Genomic DNA, 18446 nt, shown 5'->3' on the forward strand with positions numbered 1-18446 from the left:
TTACCAATAATTGTTCAAAAGTCACATTGCCGGCTTTGATAATAGTCGACTCATATTTCATTAGAAAAATTGGTACCCGCCTGCGAGATTCGAACACCGGTGCATCGCTCAACACGAATGCACCGGACGTCTTATCCGTTAGGCCACGACGACTTATTACTGTTTCGTGGCAGAAATAGGATGGTTGCCTCCGAGTTCACAACACTCTCCCACCGGAAATTTAATGTTATTTCGAGTGTCTGTTTCTTTTACTAGGTGGTTTCAGATGCTTTACAGTTTCTGTGCTCATGACGTCTTCGAATTAGTAAAATTACTATTGGTACTCAAAGACGAGGCGAAGACATAACATTATCCGACCACGGTTGTTAAATTTTGTTTTGATCATTTCAATTACTCTGAGAATTGTTTCCTACATTGGAGTTGATATATGGTGAAAATGAATTGAGTATTTTCTAAAAATATTATTTATAATGAAAGATAATATGATAAATATATGTTTATGTATAAAAAAAACACGTATTAAAATAATATGTCAAGTGGGCGGTGCGGGCGCACTGGATATTAGTTCTCCCCTTTTGTACAACATCACTCCTTCTCTCCTCTCTTCTCTTTTGACGGTCAACGATTCGTGTTTCCGCGCGGAAACTTCCTGGTTCCGAGTCAAGGTGTCCTGGGTCCGCGTGGGGTCCGGGGTGCGGTGATCCCGGGCGCGGGGGTCCGGGGCGCGGGGGTCTGACCGCGCGGGGGTCCGGGGCCGCAGCGTGCCGTCGTCGTGCTGGCGAAGCACCACTGCGCGCGCGTCCGACGTGTTCCGCTCTCTGGAAGGATGCTGTACCGTTACAAGAACTGTATCGCACATATTGTGGGACTTTTTGGCGGGAATGCAAGGAGTGAGGTTGTGTGATTGGTTTTATTTTGTCTATTTAGTGTTTCGTCAGCTTTAAATGTGTAATAACGGTGGTTTATTAACTGTTTAATATCTGTGAGTGTGCACAAATGTGGGAAAATGAAAAAAGGACGCTGAACGTAACTTCTCGGGATCCTCCAAAAAGTCCACTGGAAAAATCTCAGTAAATGACCACCATTTTACCGAGATTAGATTTCATCCCATATCATCTCATCTCATTTCATTTCATTTCACTCCATATTATCATTTTTCATAAAAATAAGATTATAAATTAAAATAAGACATGACTTAAAGGTTTTAGTTTCCAGGTCATAAAATTTCTTAAAAAAAAAGCACACATTGTGCGCGACGTCGGAGGTGCTCATGCTAGCACTCGTATAATTGCTGCAACTCTTTGCTCTTCCATTCTTGGTCGGTGTACCCTAAGTTTATTTTAAGCACTGATCCCTCGTAAGTTTTGTCCGGTCAAACGATCGAATCATCTGTATCTCAGTTCAGTTCCTAAGGTTTGTAAAATTTGAAATATTTGGCTAATCGTCAATTCTACCTTAAGGGTATAATTGTTTTAAGACTCTTCAGTAGTACATATCGGCCCAACCATGCCCGTGCCGTTGTTGATGTAGAAGAGCGACGCTAACATCTCCCGGTTCTGCTCCTCCTCCTGTCGTGTATAACAAAGATGCTGGACCTACCTGCCGAATGCGACGAGCTTGTCGATGTCGGTGGGCCGGCGCAGCTCCCCGGCCGACGTGAGCGTGACGCGCAGGGGGGCGGTCGGGGGCGGCGGGGACGCGGCGGGGGAGGACGCGTCCGAGGAACACGAGCCCACGGCCGAGTCTCGCTTGTGTGAGGACTCGGAGCCGGAGGTGGAGCGGCGGCGCGGGGGGGCGACGCGCGGGGGTCCGAAGGCCGCGGGGATGTGCAGCGACGCCGTGATGACGCACTCGTCGTCCGACGCGCAGGCCGTCTGCAACAACGCCACCAGGACCCTCGGTAACACTCCCGAGCTTAAATCTCCCGCAATGAGTTCGAATCGAGATATATGGCAAAAGGAAAGGTTTGGCTCCAACATTGTATTGTTCAAGGAGTGCGTGATGGGCAATGTACCTCGTTGTAGTCGCTGGCGGAGTCGTTGGAGTCCGGCGCGGAGTCCAGAAGCGGCGCGGTGCATGACGTCACGCCGCTGCAGCACTCCTCGCTGCTGCGGACCCTGGACAACCAACATCCTTATAATTTTGCCGGTTTGATTTTTATTACACGATGTTATTCCTTCACCGTCGAAGTCAATCCTGAACATTTGTTAAGTACGTATTTCATTAGAAAAGTTGGTACCCGCCGGCGGGATTCGAACACCGGTGCATCGCTAGATACGAATGCACCGGATGTCTTATCCTTTAGGCCACGACGACTTCTAAACGACACGACTTCGACGACGTTTTCGTGACTTAGACGCATAGGACCAGCAGGAGCTACACCATAACTAGCATTCGGCGTTCATTGGTGTTAGGGCTTCTTGTGAGCCCGCACGTGTAGGTACTACAACCACACTCTTATTACTGCCGTGAAGTAGTAATATATTTCAGTTTGAAAGGTGGGGCAGCCATATATTACTATTTATACTCTTTACACATTCAAAACTATGATCTGGGTTTCATTATAACTGTTCGATAATCATCATTCTCCTGCCTTCTCCCAGTCACGTGGAGTCGGCGCAACATGTTTTCTCCTTTCATACTCCTCTATCATATACCATTTCTTCGCTCACTCCCCTTTTACACATATCGTCTTTCACGCAATCCATCCACTTTTTCTCAAGTTTATCTTTTCCTTTAAAGCCTTCTACATTCATATTTAAAACTCTCTTAACAACCTCATTGTCATTTCGTCTCATCACATGGCCATACCATCCCAAACGCGCACTTCTCAACTTCTCTGTCACAGGTGCCACTTTCAGACTTCCTCTTTTTTTTTTACCTAAGCTGATAGCCTTGAGAGGCTATTTCAGCGTAACTAGTAGGTGAGCACGGGGCTCAAACCGGAGAGATGCTAACACTGACCCTAGCAAGAGCAGTACTTCGCAGAATCTACCACCGGATCGGAAACGCGATCCACTGAGAACATCCGACGAGAAACTCAGTGGGCTGTGTCTATGGGTTAATTCGTTCGTCGAGCCCTTCGTCGCAAGCGACGGGTTCGACGAGGACGGTGAACGGAAACTTCCTTTTGATAACTGTTCGGTATGAACTAAAAGAGGCCCTGTCCAGGAATCACGTACCTGGTGACGATGGTCATGGCCGAGGACACGGAGCCGGAGGAGGCGTCCGAGGCTGCCTCCCTCGTCCGTCGACGGTGGACCTTCTCACTGCGCCTGCCGGTAATAGGTAGCTGCATTGGTCATTTAGTTCTACGGATATCCGGACCGCGAGAGTCGCTGGTGGAACGGACCACCGGATCGTTGTGGCAACGTCAATAAGCTATTTCCTTAGGTTTAGTAGCATAGTATTAGATTAGTAGTCTTCAATTTTCACGAGCCGTGAATACAATTATAATCACTTTGACGGTTTTGTCTCGCGCTTATTACTTCCATTATATTCTTTGCTTTTTTTTTCCTACCTAAGCTGAGAGCCTTGAGAGGCTATTTCATCGTAACCTTAACTAGTAGGTGAGCTCACGGGGCTCAAACCTGACGACGTTGCTAACACTGGCCCCCTAGCAAGAGTAGTGCTTCGCAGAATCTACCACCGGATCACAAACGCGACCCATTGAGACGATCCGGCGAGAAACTCAGTAGGCTGTGTCTGTGGGTTAATTTACTCGTCGAGCCCTTCGAACACTATACTATTATAAGGGTCACGTGCGTGTGTAGCGTCGTGGACAAATGTCCACAATAGCTTGTTAGAGAAACGGTCAAGACGTGTAGTACCGCGGTCGAGGTACAGGGACATTGGAAGTATTGACCTGGTATTGAGTTTGGTACTCTATTAGACTCATACGTCATTACTTTGAAATTTATGAAAATGTGGTGGATCTACCTGTCCCGCACGGCGTCGAGTGGTCCACCGGTGGCAGCGGCGCTGTGCAGACAGTGCTCCCGGGACCACACGCGCCGCGACTCCCCTCCCTCGCCCCCCTCGCCGGCCCCCTCGGCCGCCCCCTCGCCCCCCACCTCCGAGCACCTGCGCACACCCATGCTATTCCTGCTAGAACGACACCCGTGTCAATAACAAGCAATTCTAAGGATTCAACTAACTAGTGATTTCGGTCAAAGAATTAGGTACAGTAAATTGTGGGGAATAGAGGCTTGAGTTAGAATAGGGACAAATCTGGGATGCCACAATACTTTTGTTGAGTTGTTAGATTGAACATTGTTGAACTGAAAATGACTTTTATTTAGTGCTTAAGAAAATGAAATATTTTAATTTAGTCATTAAAGTTTTGTAACTCAATAAGGATATTAAAAAATCAAAGGTACCTAATAACTAAATAGTGCCAGCCCTATCGAAAAACTATTATCTCCATACGTATCCTGTTTCACCCCAAAGCCAAGGTGAATCGGGCCAAGCTAGTTTTTTCAGTTTTTGTGTATATTTTGTAATGAACTATGTATAATAACGCATCGTATATAAAAATGTAAGCCTCCGGAACCATTTTAATCTCAATTTTATTGGTATTAGCACTTAGAACAATTAAACACTCAAAAAACACTTTAAAATTCTCAATTAGCTTCTTCGCTTCGCTTCAGATGATCCGTGCGATGTTTCGCTTCGAGTATTTCCAGTTACTGACTAACTGCATGCCATCTTTGCAACGCTTTTATAACCAATACCACATCCCTAGAATTATCGAGAATATTCCACACAAGTCGAGTATTGTGCTTCCGCTATCTGGCAGTAGATGGCGTTGTACTTCTCGAGCGCTCTAGGTGCTACTAGATCCTTCGATATTCGTTCAACTATTCGGCGAATAATGGTGTCACCCTTGCCGGCGTAATAATATTTAGTATAATCAATCTATTCAATAATGTAGCTTCGAGCCAACGTCTCTCGCACGTTCACGTGAGGATTCCGGGGTAAGTGAGGGTACTAACTCTGTTCTCCTGAGCAGCAGCGAGTCCAGGTGAGCGGGCTCGGTGTGAGCGAGGTGAATGTACGCCTCGTGCAGCAACTCCGCGGGCAGCGTCCACAGCTCGCTCTGACGCTCCACCAGCAGCCGCACCACGTTGATCACATCCGTTCTCTCTGACAATTGTTCCACGCTGAAATCGGAAAATATTTGCATATAGATTCACTTACTGGTGGTACGACCTCTTGTGAGTCCGCGCGGATAGGTACCACCGCCCTGCCTATTACTGCCGTGAAGCAGTAATGCGTTTCGGTTTGAAGGGTGGGGCAGCTGTTGTAACTATACTGAGACCTTAGAATTTATATCTTGAGGTGGGTGGCGCATTTACGTTGTAGATGTCTATGGGCTCCAGTAACCACTTAACGCCAGATGGGCTGTGAGCTCGTCCACCCATCTAAGCAATAAAAAAAAAGAACTGAAGAGATTATTGCCCGTTGGGTTTCTCGCCGGATCTTCTCAGTGGGTCACGTTTCCGATCCGGTGGTAGATTCTGCGAAGCACTGCTCTTGCTAGGGTCAGTTAGCAACACTCCGGTTTGAACCCCGTGAGCTCATCTACACGTCAAGAAGAAGCTAAAATGAGGCTATTCAAGGCCATCAGCATAGGTAGGGAAAAAGGAGATGATTTAGACAAGGATTTTTCAGTTTTGCTGCTACGACTGGCATAATCTAGTTAGTAAATAAATAAACAAATAAATTCCGTACGGGTCGAGCTAAATAAAACCGTTTAATTAAAATAAAATATGGTTAAAATTACGAGAGTAATTTACATAATGTTTATCTTTAAGTCGTGCCATAATGACTGACAACCCTAAGGTTTTTTAGGTTGAATTTTGAACCTGGATCTGTCAGGTATGTCGTCCTAATGTGTACAATGACTATTCTATCTGTAGAGAGGACAAGTATAAAAGTGCTCGGTAGCAGACCAGTATATGGCATGTGGCCTGCCTACGTATAAGCAGCACGGATCCTACAGCATAATGTGTTGGTATCAAAGCTGGGCGTGCTTTAATTACCTTGCAGGTTCATTCGGTTTATTCCTATGCAGTATATTTGGTGCGAATATTGTGGCTAAATTGCCGGGGTCCATCTTGTGGCCGGGTTTAATTTCGTCGCCAGAATGCTCCGCGAGTTGCGACAGGAATGACAGCAAGACGTTGAGGGTGTCGCGATGGGCTGCCGGCAGCAACTGCACGATCAGCCGGATCGCCTCCCACTGGAAATGACGGTTATGAATCTCTGAAAGTAAAGAGTAAAAGCTTTGAAATCGATCTTGCTTGTCAGGGTAACTCAGAGTAATGATTGTCTGGTGTTTAACGGGTACAAGAATCTAGTAGACATCACGTCGTGAATGTGCCGCCTGTCGTCATGAGATCATGATCTCAATTGCGTTTGAGCATCTCTGACTAAGCACTCTGCAAACGAAATGGATTTTTCAGAATTTTCTACTTTAATCCATAAACTAGTGAACAAAATCAAAGTCTACCTGATGTGACGTTGATACTGGACTCAACAGACATTACAACGTTGATCCACCACCCACCTTGAGATGTGAGGTTGAAGTGTAAATCGTATTGTCTAACGGATGTATCTTTATAGAGGCTGTGCGTTTGGGGTATAACCGTTTTACAGCAGAAATAGAACGGCGTTTCGTGTAAGGTAGGCAGAATTTCAATATGCCCTTCCTACAGTACAGTAACAGACAGTTGGTGATTGCAGATCGCTATTTTACTGAGAAAACGATTCTGCTGTTACCAGTACTCATACCATCGGGTATGTCACTTTGTCACTTATTTGTCTTTTACGACACCCATAGGTTGATATGGGGTGTACAGAGGCGGCTTTATCTATGGTGCAGGGTGCATTGCATTTGGGCGCAGCGGTGTTAAGGGTCGCCAACCTAGCTATTTCAATGTACCAGTTACAATTGTACCTATTCCATTTTAACCGCGCGATTACTGGAGGGCGCTATGATAATAATTACACCCGGACGCCACATGGGCTAGAAATATCTTTGTGCGTGGCACTATTCTGGGCCAGAACATCTTAAGGCATTTTATGATAGCACCAAATACTTGGGCTTGCTTTACGACCTAATATTATTACAAATGTCCAAAGGGAGAACTTACTTTGCGTGTGTAAGAACGCAGAGTAAAGGTCCCTGCAGAGCAGTGGATCTGGCAAGTCCCTCAGGAATTCCTTGAGTAACGCGGCCACGTCGTGTGGACTCACCACCGAATCCAGTGCGGCCTCTTGACACCTCTCCCAGTCTTCGCGTAACTGAAAATATAAAAGACGTCGGTAGTCTAGGAATTATTTACATTAGCTGAAGAGCACGCTGCAGTTTAACATATAGTTATTTGATTAAAAATATGAATATATCACCACATAGTATAAAACAAAGTCGCTTTCTATGTCCCTATGTATGCTTAAATCTTTAAAACTACGCAATGGATTTTGAAGCGTTTTTTTTTAATAGAATGATCGAAGAGGAAGGTTTATATGTATAATAACATCCATTAAATAATGGAGAAATCAATAATAAATTACAGTTTCCGAAGCGGAAAAAAAAAGAAGCCCGCTGAGTTTGTTTCGCCGGTTCTTCTCAGGACTGTGGCTTTTTTGGAACCGGTGGTAGAGTTAACATTGTTATTTATATTTTGACATCCAACAAGTGTGTTATACTGACATCTAAGTTGAAATAAATGATTTTCAATTTTAATTTTGAATTTGAATTTGAATTTGAAGCGAGGGCGGGTCGCTAGTAAAAATATATAAACAAACGTACGAAACAAGATGAAATATCACGTTTAAGAACGAGTCCGTTCAGAAGTCCTTTCAAGGTGCTCTTAGAACTGTTACTTCTCTAGAGAAAAGTATTTCTCGTAAGCGTAAATTCTAAATCGGAACCCAAAACGAATCAACAAATATACAGAGAAGTAATTTAGTTGTAAGAAAATTTAACACAACCAAGGCTCGTGTTAACGTGGCAATTTCAGAATTCACTAATAAATTATAAATTTTTGGCTTCGATTTCACGTTATTTTCGTTCGGTGACGTTCAACTAACAAAACAAATTGTTTTAGAAGCCATTTTACATTGTAAAGCGGTGCTTATCAATACAAAGTGCCATTTGTATTTTGGTTGCGGTCGGTAATGCACGGATTTGTAGAAAACAACGTGCTGTATGTAGGTCACGTTTGATTTTGGGACTGTACCAGCTAGAACTATGATAAAACTATTTAAAAAAATTATAGTCTAACTACTAGACTAGTCGTAACTAACGTTATTACGGTCAAATATCTGGTAAAAATACACTCAGCGTTCATAAGTTCCAACTTCAAAGTAGAAGTGACTGATATTGTTATTTCTACGGAAATATTTGTTTTACGGTTGTTTTTTTTGGGTTTTCGTGAATAGGTAAAAGTAGGTAGAGGTAGGTCGTAAAAGGTAAAAAACCGGTAAAATATAGCCCGTTTTCATTATTTCAGTTTCGATTGCTGAGCATTTTAATGACACCCGTAAGCTGCAGATGAATGCACCCTAGCATCGATTGAGATCACTGCGAGATCAAAGACAAATATGTTCGGTTCTATCTCTTTGTCAGGCTGTTAAAGGGTTTATATAAAAAAAACCGGGTAATATCAGTGATTATGGTCAAATTTCGAATACTGGAGGGTACTGGTATTCCCCATAGCTATTCTTTACTGGTACTGGTATTCCCCATAGCTATTCTTTAAGAAATTGTGCCATTATTTGTGCTCGTTTTTATGGAATGTTCTCGACATCATCTGTTACTGTCTGTTATGAAGATGCTTGGTCTGCTGTTATTGTTCAAAGGGCAGAAGACCCAATCCAAGCCACCGTCACGATATCAGTGGCCTTCTTCCCGTGCCAATCGATGGTTAATAAATATTAATGACTTAATTAGCAATTTGGCGCGGAGCTCTTGTTCATGTTTTATAGCAATTAAAATTATTGCCACTGCTCATTGTTCTAATATTAAACGAAGTGATTATCGCTCTTGTCTATTTAGAAATGATCACGGGTGCTCACAGTTGGAAGCCTGTCAGGAATGTTATGGTTTTTATTCGTAGTGACGTTCTCATTTGCCAGCGTAAATAAATAATGACCTTGACAAGGATTTTTAATGCGACTTTGGCCCGTTATGCGTGGTGGGATATACATTCCTCACGGTTCATTTGGTATTCAATTAGTAGTGACATTATTTATATCACAGCTTGAATGACAACATCCACCCCCAAAGACAAAACTCGATGTGTTTCTTGCCGGATCTTCTGAGTGGGTCGCTATTCCGCTATCCGGTGGTAGATTCAGCGAGAAACTGCTCTTACTAGAGTCAGTGTCAGCAATTATCTCAGGTCGAGTCCGTGAGATCACCTAACGGTCCGCGCGTAATTGGAATATCTCCTTAGGCTGACAGCGATTAGGTTGAACAATTAACCACCTTGCAACTGCGATGAGTGAGGTATATACTTCATTACATGCGGACAACAGAGGACTTATCGCAATAAACTAAAATATATGGTTTCTTGACAATATCTGCCTGTTGATACAATTAAGGAGTCATAGCTTCCGTTTGGAAGCTTAACAGCCATTATAAAGTGCTTCAGTAATGCCTCTAGATGGTTTTTTGGTTGGGCATTTACGTTTGATGTCTATAGTCCAGAATTATGCAAATACTACACGTACTTTTTCAATGTTCTCTCTCACTACCGGTAGAAAAGAAAACTAAGCAAATACCTGTCTAACTCTCTGCTTCGAGGATGACACCCTGAAGAGACCAGTCGCGTTGAGACCGTGCCGTCGCAGGTGTGCGATGCAGGCCGTGATCAGAGCTGGTACCTTAGGCCCCCCACCGCCGGCCTCCTCCAATCCTGTCCAGCCCCAGTCTCCGGAGTCGCAGGATTCACTCTGAAATAATATGATTTGAAATTCTTAAGTCCGGAATATTAAAATGTTTTTGTTTTCTTCTTCTTGGTTGGGTTTCCTCAATACTGAGGTTCGTAACCACCTCCTCGTAACAAGAGCTTATTCCGGATTATTCCACGCCATCTGCCTCTATCTGCCGCCGAGTATAGAGCATCGTGAACTATCAGAGCATGGTGTCGAGGGTAATGCGGATCTGGTTATTCCAGTCAGTTTTAAAACCAGTAAATGGTCTTCTTTTTCATAAATAACGTAATTGCTGTAATTAGTATGAAACTAACAGAGTATATTTGTGACGGTAACAAGAATTTCCGCCTTATAGACGAACTCGCAAGTATAGATAAAAGGCGCAAAGGAACTTCGTTCAGTGTCTTTTGCTGATAATTCAGTCACTAAGCATGCATGAGCATACGGCTCACCGGATAGCGTGTGAATCTAAGAACATTAATAATAATGAAAAATAATTAATAAACCCGGGGCACAAATGAGAGGCTATCGCATAGGGCCCATTTCATTCCTTGTTGCAAGTAGGACCTGTTATAGAACACAGGATACCGTGGAGATGTGCTCATTCTAAAGCCGAATGGTACGCAGCAAAAGTGTCTGATAACGCACTATAGATGAGCATATTGGATGAAGTGGGCTCCGATTGCTGAGACAATGTTAAAGCTAAATGTATTCCTGACCTATGTACCCAAAGTACTCTTAAACTATATCGATTAGACAGATCATTCACGCTAATAAAATAAAACCTAACCTCCAAGAGTGTACGTAATCTGATGACGTGTAAGGAACGGACAAAAAGATTCACACCCAACAAGTTCACGCGTAAACAGCTAACATTTTATTGACCATAAATCATTTCGTTTTAAGAGTTTTCACGATATCTGTCACGGTTCTTCAGATTTAATACCCAGTTCGCCTCTTAGATTTAGATACTGGAATTTTTTATGGATAGTTTTTTTTTTTAAATCGCTCATGAAATTTCGCTAAAATATATACCCGTTATAAATATGATTTAACTGAGGCAACGCAAAAAAACTTGTGATCTGCACACGCGATAAAAGTGAAACTTATAGAAGAACTCTATCTCATTCTCTCGCTTTCTAAGTCGTTTGCTTCTTTGTGGTGTCACTTTTTCGTTTCATCGAGTTTCAAGTCACAGCGCTGCTAAAATGTTTTCGCTTAAAAAATGTCAGACAAGCTCACATTCCATCCGATCCTAAACCATGTTTTTTTTTTGAAGTGAAAACTTCTTTAGAATCGTTGTGATTTCAAACCGGATGCAACGGAAAAAACGACAGGTAAGAGACACAAATACAAAAATGTGTAGGATGAAGCCAGCAAAGAATGAGACAGAAATATAAATACTATTTAATACAGCGCCATCTGTGAGATTTTTTAATACTAACGTGTGTATGAAAGCTCTTGTAGTGAATTTTAATTTAGGATTATACGTGAAATTAAAATATCAATTCACAGAGGGCGCTACCTTACAATTATTTTCTAATGACAAAATTTTACATATACTTAAGACGTTTAGGATAATTGTATTTTAATTTTGGAAGGTTTCACTTCTACCACGTGTGAATTGCACACATGTATTTTTTTTTGTTATGATTGAAGGATTACTTGTTGCCCGTAGGTCTTTCCAGTTTCACCAGGACAGGTGGGCGAGCAAAGGCTCAGCCAGGAGGGGTGGGATTTGCTAACAGCTACCCGAGCGCCTCCGAAGGAGACCTAACAACTCAAGAGCAACTGCTTCGCGAATGAATCTACTACCGGATCGGAATCGCGACCCGCTGAGAATATCCGGCGAGAAACTCAGCGAGCTGATTCATGGGTTAGGTCGCACGGCGAACTCTTTGTCGAGTTCGACGAGTACGGTTACCGGGGTCCCTAAGCCTGCTCCTAGTGTTAGAGCTGAAGGCGTCTAATGAAAAGGTTATTGGATCAGATTGATCCGTAAGGACGTGAAAAATAATGTCATAACCACCAATGAGCGAAACCCCATTTAGACGACACCGCTTTGAAACAGCAGTCTGAATTCTCAATTGCTTTGGTCTATCAGACGTCTCACTATTCAAACACGGGATTGCTTCATCTCCATTACAGAATAGACGGAATGGTGACACCTCCGCGCGTTTTTAACCGGGCTTTATTTAAAATGTATTTTTTATTGCTTAGATGGGTGGACAAGCTCACGGTCCACCTGGTATTAAGTGGTTATCGGAGCTCATAGAGACCTACGTCGTAAATGCTACCACCCACCTCGAGACATGAATTCTAAGGTCTCTCAGTATAGTTATAACAGCTTCAAACCGAAAAGCATTACTGCTTCACTGCAGAAATGGGAAGGGTCGTGGTACCTACCCGTGCGGACTCACAAGAGGTCTTGGCACCAGTAATTACGCAAATTATAAATGTGCGGGTTTGATTTTTACTACACGATGTTATTCTTTCACCGTGGAAGTCAACATTGTTTATAAGCATTTAAATAATTGGAAATGTTTGTTTGTTTGGTTCTAATCTTGCAAGCTAAATTAGGATCGCTTGCCCTTATCCAGTGGAGTCAAATATTTTCATGTTGTTTCAATTGTCCGACAACCTATTAATTTTCGACACGATTACGTGTACTCATTCTTCTGCATAAAAACAAAAACAAAATGAGAATCATGATCGAAGTGAAAACGAATTAACAGTTAATCTTTCAGAACAATCGAACGCCGACATATTAGAGATACGACGAATACTCCACTTGAATCTTCCATCGGTCTGCCCGCCAGTCTATCTAGCATTATACACAAAAGGCCAGCCACCGGTAGCTAACCGCTATCGCACTAAACATACGTGGCCCGGTTATTTTAGTACGTGGATATGGCCGCGCGTGGCTGCGTCATGCGATAAAATTATCGCGACCTTAATGAAAGCAAGCAGTTGGGAAGGCCGCGCAGGTAACCGGACACCCGTGACGTCACGCGTACGTCACGCATCGGGATACACCTCCCTGACATGTGTTCGGTTGGAGCACAACTGTCCTTATACTGACGCGGTTCGATTTGTCGGAGTCGCGTTCTGTACATGATTTTTGAGGCATATGGCACTTCAGGTTAAGTCTTTATACCCTTGCGGTCACTGCAGCGTGTAAAACGTTAATGTTAAAAGTAGGCAGCCATTCAGCCAATCAGCCGCCATAAGTTTTTTAATTTCATTAAATCATCAATTTTTTATTTGATAACTAGCTGACCCAGCAGACTCCGTAGTGCCTCAATCGATAAATAAAAGACCTAAACTTTTGTATAAAATAGCTTAAAGAAACAAAAGGAATCCGTCCGACAGGGGACAAATCAAAGGAAAAACAAAATTGTTTGTTTTTATATAATTCCAAGCATTTTTATATTTATTCACCTTTGAACCTTATCTGGACTTCCGCAAATAATTCAAGACCAAAATTAGCCAAATCGGTCCAGCCGTTCTCGAGTTTTAGCGAGACTAACGAACAGCTATTCATTTTTATATGTATAGATAGATATAGATATAGATAAACAAATAGTGTATTTAAACAATACTGTCGATTATTCTATCGTAAAATATATTGTCGAGGGGGAGGGGGGGGGGGCAAGACTCACCCTCATGTCCCCTAACTACGCCCATGATTGACACCGCATCACAAGAAGTCGAAGTCTTGGCACAGGTATGGTACGAGCGTATTGTGATGGTACTAAACTGCCTAATTTATTCATGATAACTATTAGAAAATAACAGAAAATATACGTTAAGATGTTGTATGCAATAAAATCTGAACATTACAACCGTCGGTCAACAATCAAAGCAATTTATTTCGGGTCGAAAAAAATTCAATTGAAATTCACTATTAACATTTTTAATGGTGAACTCATTAATCCTGTATTGGGAGTTTGTTGGGCTAAGTTCTACCACCACCTGCCTATTCCTACCTCGATCTGTGGGACACTGGTTTTATTACATAAATAAAACTTTTCCTCAGACTTCAAGGTGGGCGGAGGCGTTCATGCCGTGATGTCTATGGTCTCTTGTTACCATACAACAATCAAATCAGCTGTGAGCTCGTCTAGAGTCAACAAGGGCAGACTTTTGCCACATTTATTCGCCAAAATTGTTGTTGTTGTAGTCCTAGGGTATCCCGCTGGTACACAGGGCCCTCACAAGTTGTCTCCACTTTACCCTGTCTTGCGCTTGCTCCTTGACATCACTCCAGGTCACGTTGGCAGTTCCCATCTCACTCTCTACGGTGGGTCGCCAAGTGTGTACAGGGCGACCAGGTCTTCTCCTGCCAAGCGGTTGCCACTCAAACGCGATTGATGCTGCGTTGACTCCGCTGCGCCGTAGAGTGTGTCCTATCCAATGCCATTTCCGATGAGCAATATCTTGCGCGATAGGATTTTGGTCACATTTAGTCCAAAGGTCTTTATTAGAGATAGTGACTGGCCAGAATATATTTATATTATTCGCCAATATTCAACCCCAATGTGCAATCACGTTAAAACGCTACGCGTCTAAAGATGCGAAGTTTATCATCGTGGAAACAAATTATAAAGTCGAATGTGTAGACGCGACGGCTTGTCAGTTGTTTATGAATTCTCATCATCCATCACGTCGGATCAAACCTCGCAGACGAAACAATTTATAACACACGTTTTCCGGTGAACACTAACTGATTGCGGGACTCGAGGCTTTAATGCTTCTCAACTAATAATATATTGCCACGTTGTGATTGCGACCAGCCCATTGAGTTTTTCGCCGGATCTTCTCAGTGGGTCGCGTTTCCGATCCGGTGGTAGATTCTGCGAGCTCACCTACACGCTAGGGTAACGCTAATAAAGTCTCTCAAAAATATAAGCATAGGTAGAAAAAAAATTGCGGCTAAACCATGTAACTGTTATAGCAAATTTATAATGCTGTCCTAAAATTTATTCACATACTAACCCACTTAAAGTCGGTTAGCTCATAGAACACTCTTTGACTTTTCTGCTCATATATGTAAAATTATGGTGCGTCTCTCTCTAGCACTAGCCCTCGCCTCATCTCGAAAAACCCAAAGCTAATCAAATCTAAATGCTGTTACAGTTAGTACGGAACGTTGTAAAAACTTTAACTATATTGATATTTCTATAGGCACTAGTGAAACCGCGGCCACACTCTTCGTGTGTTTTGATGGTAGTAAGAGTTACGAATTATTAGAATTATTATGTACACTACAAAGATTATTTAACGGGTACTCACAAGCGATTTTCACATTTAATGAGTTCCCTATGAGGCGCTTTTGCAAGTGTCATGGTCACGGGTAGGACGTTAGGAACAGACTAACATTTCTGTCCTCTTTAAAGTCCTATGTTCCATGTTATCTATGAACTTCCATCACATGCCCTGACAATATAAATACAATAACGCTATCAACAGTTTTTTTCCGTACACTTAGAGAACGCATTGTTTTATATTGAACCTAATATTGTATTCCATTCACTATATACCTGTTGAATAATGAAATTTTATAATTCTAATTATATAAAAGTGTATATGATTATTAATTGATTCAAGACGGAGGGGGTTTTCAATTCGACCGTTTTACCTCGAATATTTTTTTTGGATGAACCGATTTTTTCGATTTGGTCGCTTCTCGTGTGTGGCAAATTTTATTAAGATATAGTCAGCAGTTTTTGAGTTATCCTTCCTTAATGATTCATATCTGTCTGACAATCGCTTTTTCGATATTTTTTATCGATTTATTTGACTATTTTATTTTGTTGAAATTGGTTTTCTTTTATGGTTAAAATTTTGTTTTAAATTATTACTACAATACACAACGTAGCAAGCTTATGATTTCTGAGGGAAACATCTTCCACCGAACGAACCGAAATAGCAACAATAGGAGTTGCTATTTTTTTTATTGCTTACTTCGGAGGTCTATCTAGCTCACAGCCTACTTGTGTTAAGTAGTTACTGGATCCCATTGATATCTACAATGTAAATACCGCTACCCACCTTGAGATATGAGTTCTAAGGTCGCAGTATAGTTACAACGGCTACTCAACCCTTCCAACCGAAACCCATTACTGCTTCACGGCAGAAATGGTGGTACTTATTCGTGCGGATTCACAAGACGTCCTACCACCAGTAATTTTGCAGGTTTGATTTTTTATTATACGTGGAAGTCAATCGTGAATATAGGTTAAGTACGTATTTCATTAGAAGAATTGATACCTGCCATCGGGATTTGAAAACCGGTGCATCGCAATATACGAATGCCGCGACGAATTCAAAAAACTAGAACTTGTTTTAAGAGTTCTTTGACAGCTTATGTAGCACGATATTTTATATTTTCTTTAAAGCCCCGATACAAAGTCAGACCCCGATAACGGCTAATGTAACCCAGACGCGTTATCGCGTATAAAGCGAGGAAAACTGCAAACTAGCCTTCGCTTCAATAACTATAATAATAAATATATTATATATAATATATATTTATTTTATTTTATTTTTTTATTGCTTAGATGGATGGACGAGCTCACAGCCCACCTGGTGTTAAGTGGTTACTGGAGCCCATAGACATCTACAACGTAAATGCGTCACCCACGTCGAGATATAAGTTCTAAGATCTCAGTATACTTACAACGGCTACCTCATCCTTCGAACCGAAACGCATTACTGCTTCACGGCGGAAATAGGCGGGGTGGTGGTACCTACCCGTGCGGACTCCCAAGAGATCCTACCACCAGTGATTACGCAAATTATAATTTTGCGGGTTTGATTTTTATTACACTATGTTATTCCTTCACCGTGGAAGTCAATCGCGAACATTTGTTGAGTACGTATTTCACATGTGGGACGCATGATAAGATACCTCCCGTAATACTCAACGGAACGCCATTGACAAGAGTTTATAAATTTAAATATCTCGGCCATGTGTGACCCCTGATCTCAAAGATGATGAAGATATTGAACGAGAGCGGAGAGCGTTGTCGGTTAGAGCAAACATGATAGCTCGCAGATTTGCACGGTGTTCACTTAAAGTCAAGGTCACCCTCTTTAGGGCCTACTGTACTAACTTTTACACGTGCAGCTTGTGGGCTGGATATACTCAAAGATCGTACAACGCTCTCCGTGTTCAATATAATAACGCGTTTAGGGTGCTGGTGGTGCTGCCCCGCTTTTGTAGCGCATCAGGGATGTTTGCAGATGCGCACATAGATTGTTTTTACGCTACCATGCGTAAGAGGTGTGCATCTCTGGTAAGCAGAGTGAGGGCCAGCTCCAACAGTATCCTGAGCATGATCGCAAGCAGGCTGGACTGTGTATACATGGGTCGCTGTGGTGCCATCTCCCACGGGATGTTACGACAGTAATTAATTGTGATGTAAATATAACTACTAACATAGGTCTAAGTCTTATTAACAATTTATATGAGTCATGGTTACTTGCAATAAAAACATTATTATTATTATTATTATTAGAAAAATTGGTACCCGCCTGCGGGATTCGAACACCGGTGCATCGCTACATACGAATGCACCGGACGTCTTATCCGTTAGGCCACAACGACTTGATATATAAACTATAATAATATAAAACTCGAACGCAAAGCATCCGAACTAATACTCGTATATATAAAACGCATACTAAACGACTGCAACCCGAAACAATTACACGAACCACAAAATTAACCACAACGCAATTCCCGAAACCGTTACAATTATAAATTAGTTTTGTTGGTAACAATTTAATACGTTACACGTTTTACGACATTCTACGCGTTTTGTATTCTGGATAATGTTACGGAAATTTTTTTATAGTCTCACGGTCCGGTGGGGGCGCTTCGACTGCTTTATGGAGTGAATATTATCTGTTAAGCGCTCGAGTTTATGAGCTTTAGCGAATTCTGAAGGGTCCCGTGGAAGGTCAGAGGCCAAAGTTAAGCTCTGCTGAGCCTAAATGAGCTGAGAAGTCATGAATATTCATAGAGAGAGCGGTGTGTAACAAACTATTTGTCGCATTTAGGTCACCAGTTAACTTATTCTTTTAGACACAAGCGTTGTAATCGTGTACAGAGTCTAAGTGGGTAGATTGAAATAATTATGGCGAACTCTGCTGCAAAACTCTGCTCCGTACTATTGTTACTCCCTTCTGGCCGAGCCCTTGCTCGCCTACTTGTCCTTGTGAAACTGGAAAGGCCTCAGAGCCACCAGTAAACTCTCAATGACAAAAAAATATATTGTTATTGAGTCGATCGTAGTTGACCTGGAAATTGCTTTGTGTGTTGAGATCATTTGTGAAACTCCAAATCTGAAGACAACATTACATACGTGTGCGTGTGTTTTATCTCATTGACTGTCCAAGTATGCTTGTTGTGTAACTTCCATCACTTCTCACCCGATCCCACATATATATTATACTAGCTGTACCCGTCCGCTTCGCTGGGCAATTAAAATTAA

At 42.2% G+C, this 18446-nt stretch overlaps 1 protein-coding gene across 4 annotated transcripts in view; it reads right to left on the minus strand.

The window, feature by feature from the left end:
* Positions 1 to 483: 483 nt before the first annotated feature.
* Positions 484 to 18446, minus strand: part of LOC101743771 (rho GTPase-activating protein 6) — a 149305-nt gene continuing 131342 nt past the window's right edge. For 3 of the 4 annotated variants that reach the window (XM_038015307.2, XM_062672196.1, XM_012688396.4), the window contains 9 exons: positions 9793 to 9963; positions 7158 to 7308; positions 6045 to 6267; positions 4995 to 5162; positions 3940 to 4104; positions 3183 to 3275; positions 2015 to 2117; positions 1600 to 1874; positions 484 to 818 (listed from right to left, as the gene is read on the minus strand). In XM_038015307.2, the coding sequence (XP_037871235.1) occupies positions 533 to 818; positions 1600 to 1874; positions 2015 to 2117; positions 3183 to 3275; positions 3940 to 4104; positions 4995 to 5162; positions 6045 to 6267; positions 7158 to 7308; positions 9793 to 9963 (1635 nt within the window). In that variant the 3' untranslated portion in view covers positions 484 to 532. The remainder of the gene's footprint in view (positions 819 to 1599; positions 1875 to 2014; positions 2118 to 3182; positions 3276 to 3939; positions 4105 to 4994; positions 5163 to 6044; positions 6268 to 7157; positions 7309 to 9792; positions 9964 to 18446) is intronic. The other variant, XM_062672195.1, reaches the window with a different exon arrangement.

The sequence above is a fragment of the Bombyx mori genome, chromosome 14 (genome assembly GCF_030269925.1).
Source record: "Bombyx mori chromosome 14, ASM3026992v2".
Classification (NCBI taxonomy): domain Eukaryota; kingdom Metazoa; phylum Arthropoda; class Insecta; order Lepidoptera; family Bombycidae; genus Bombyx; species Bombyx mori.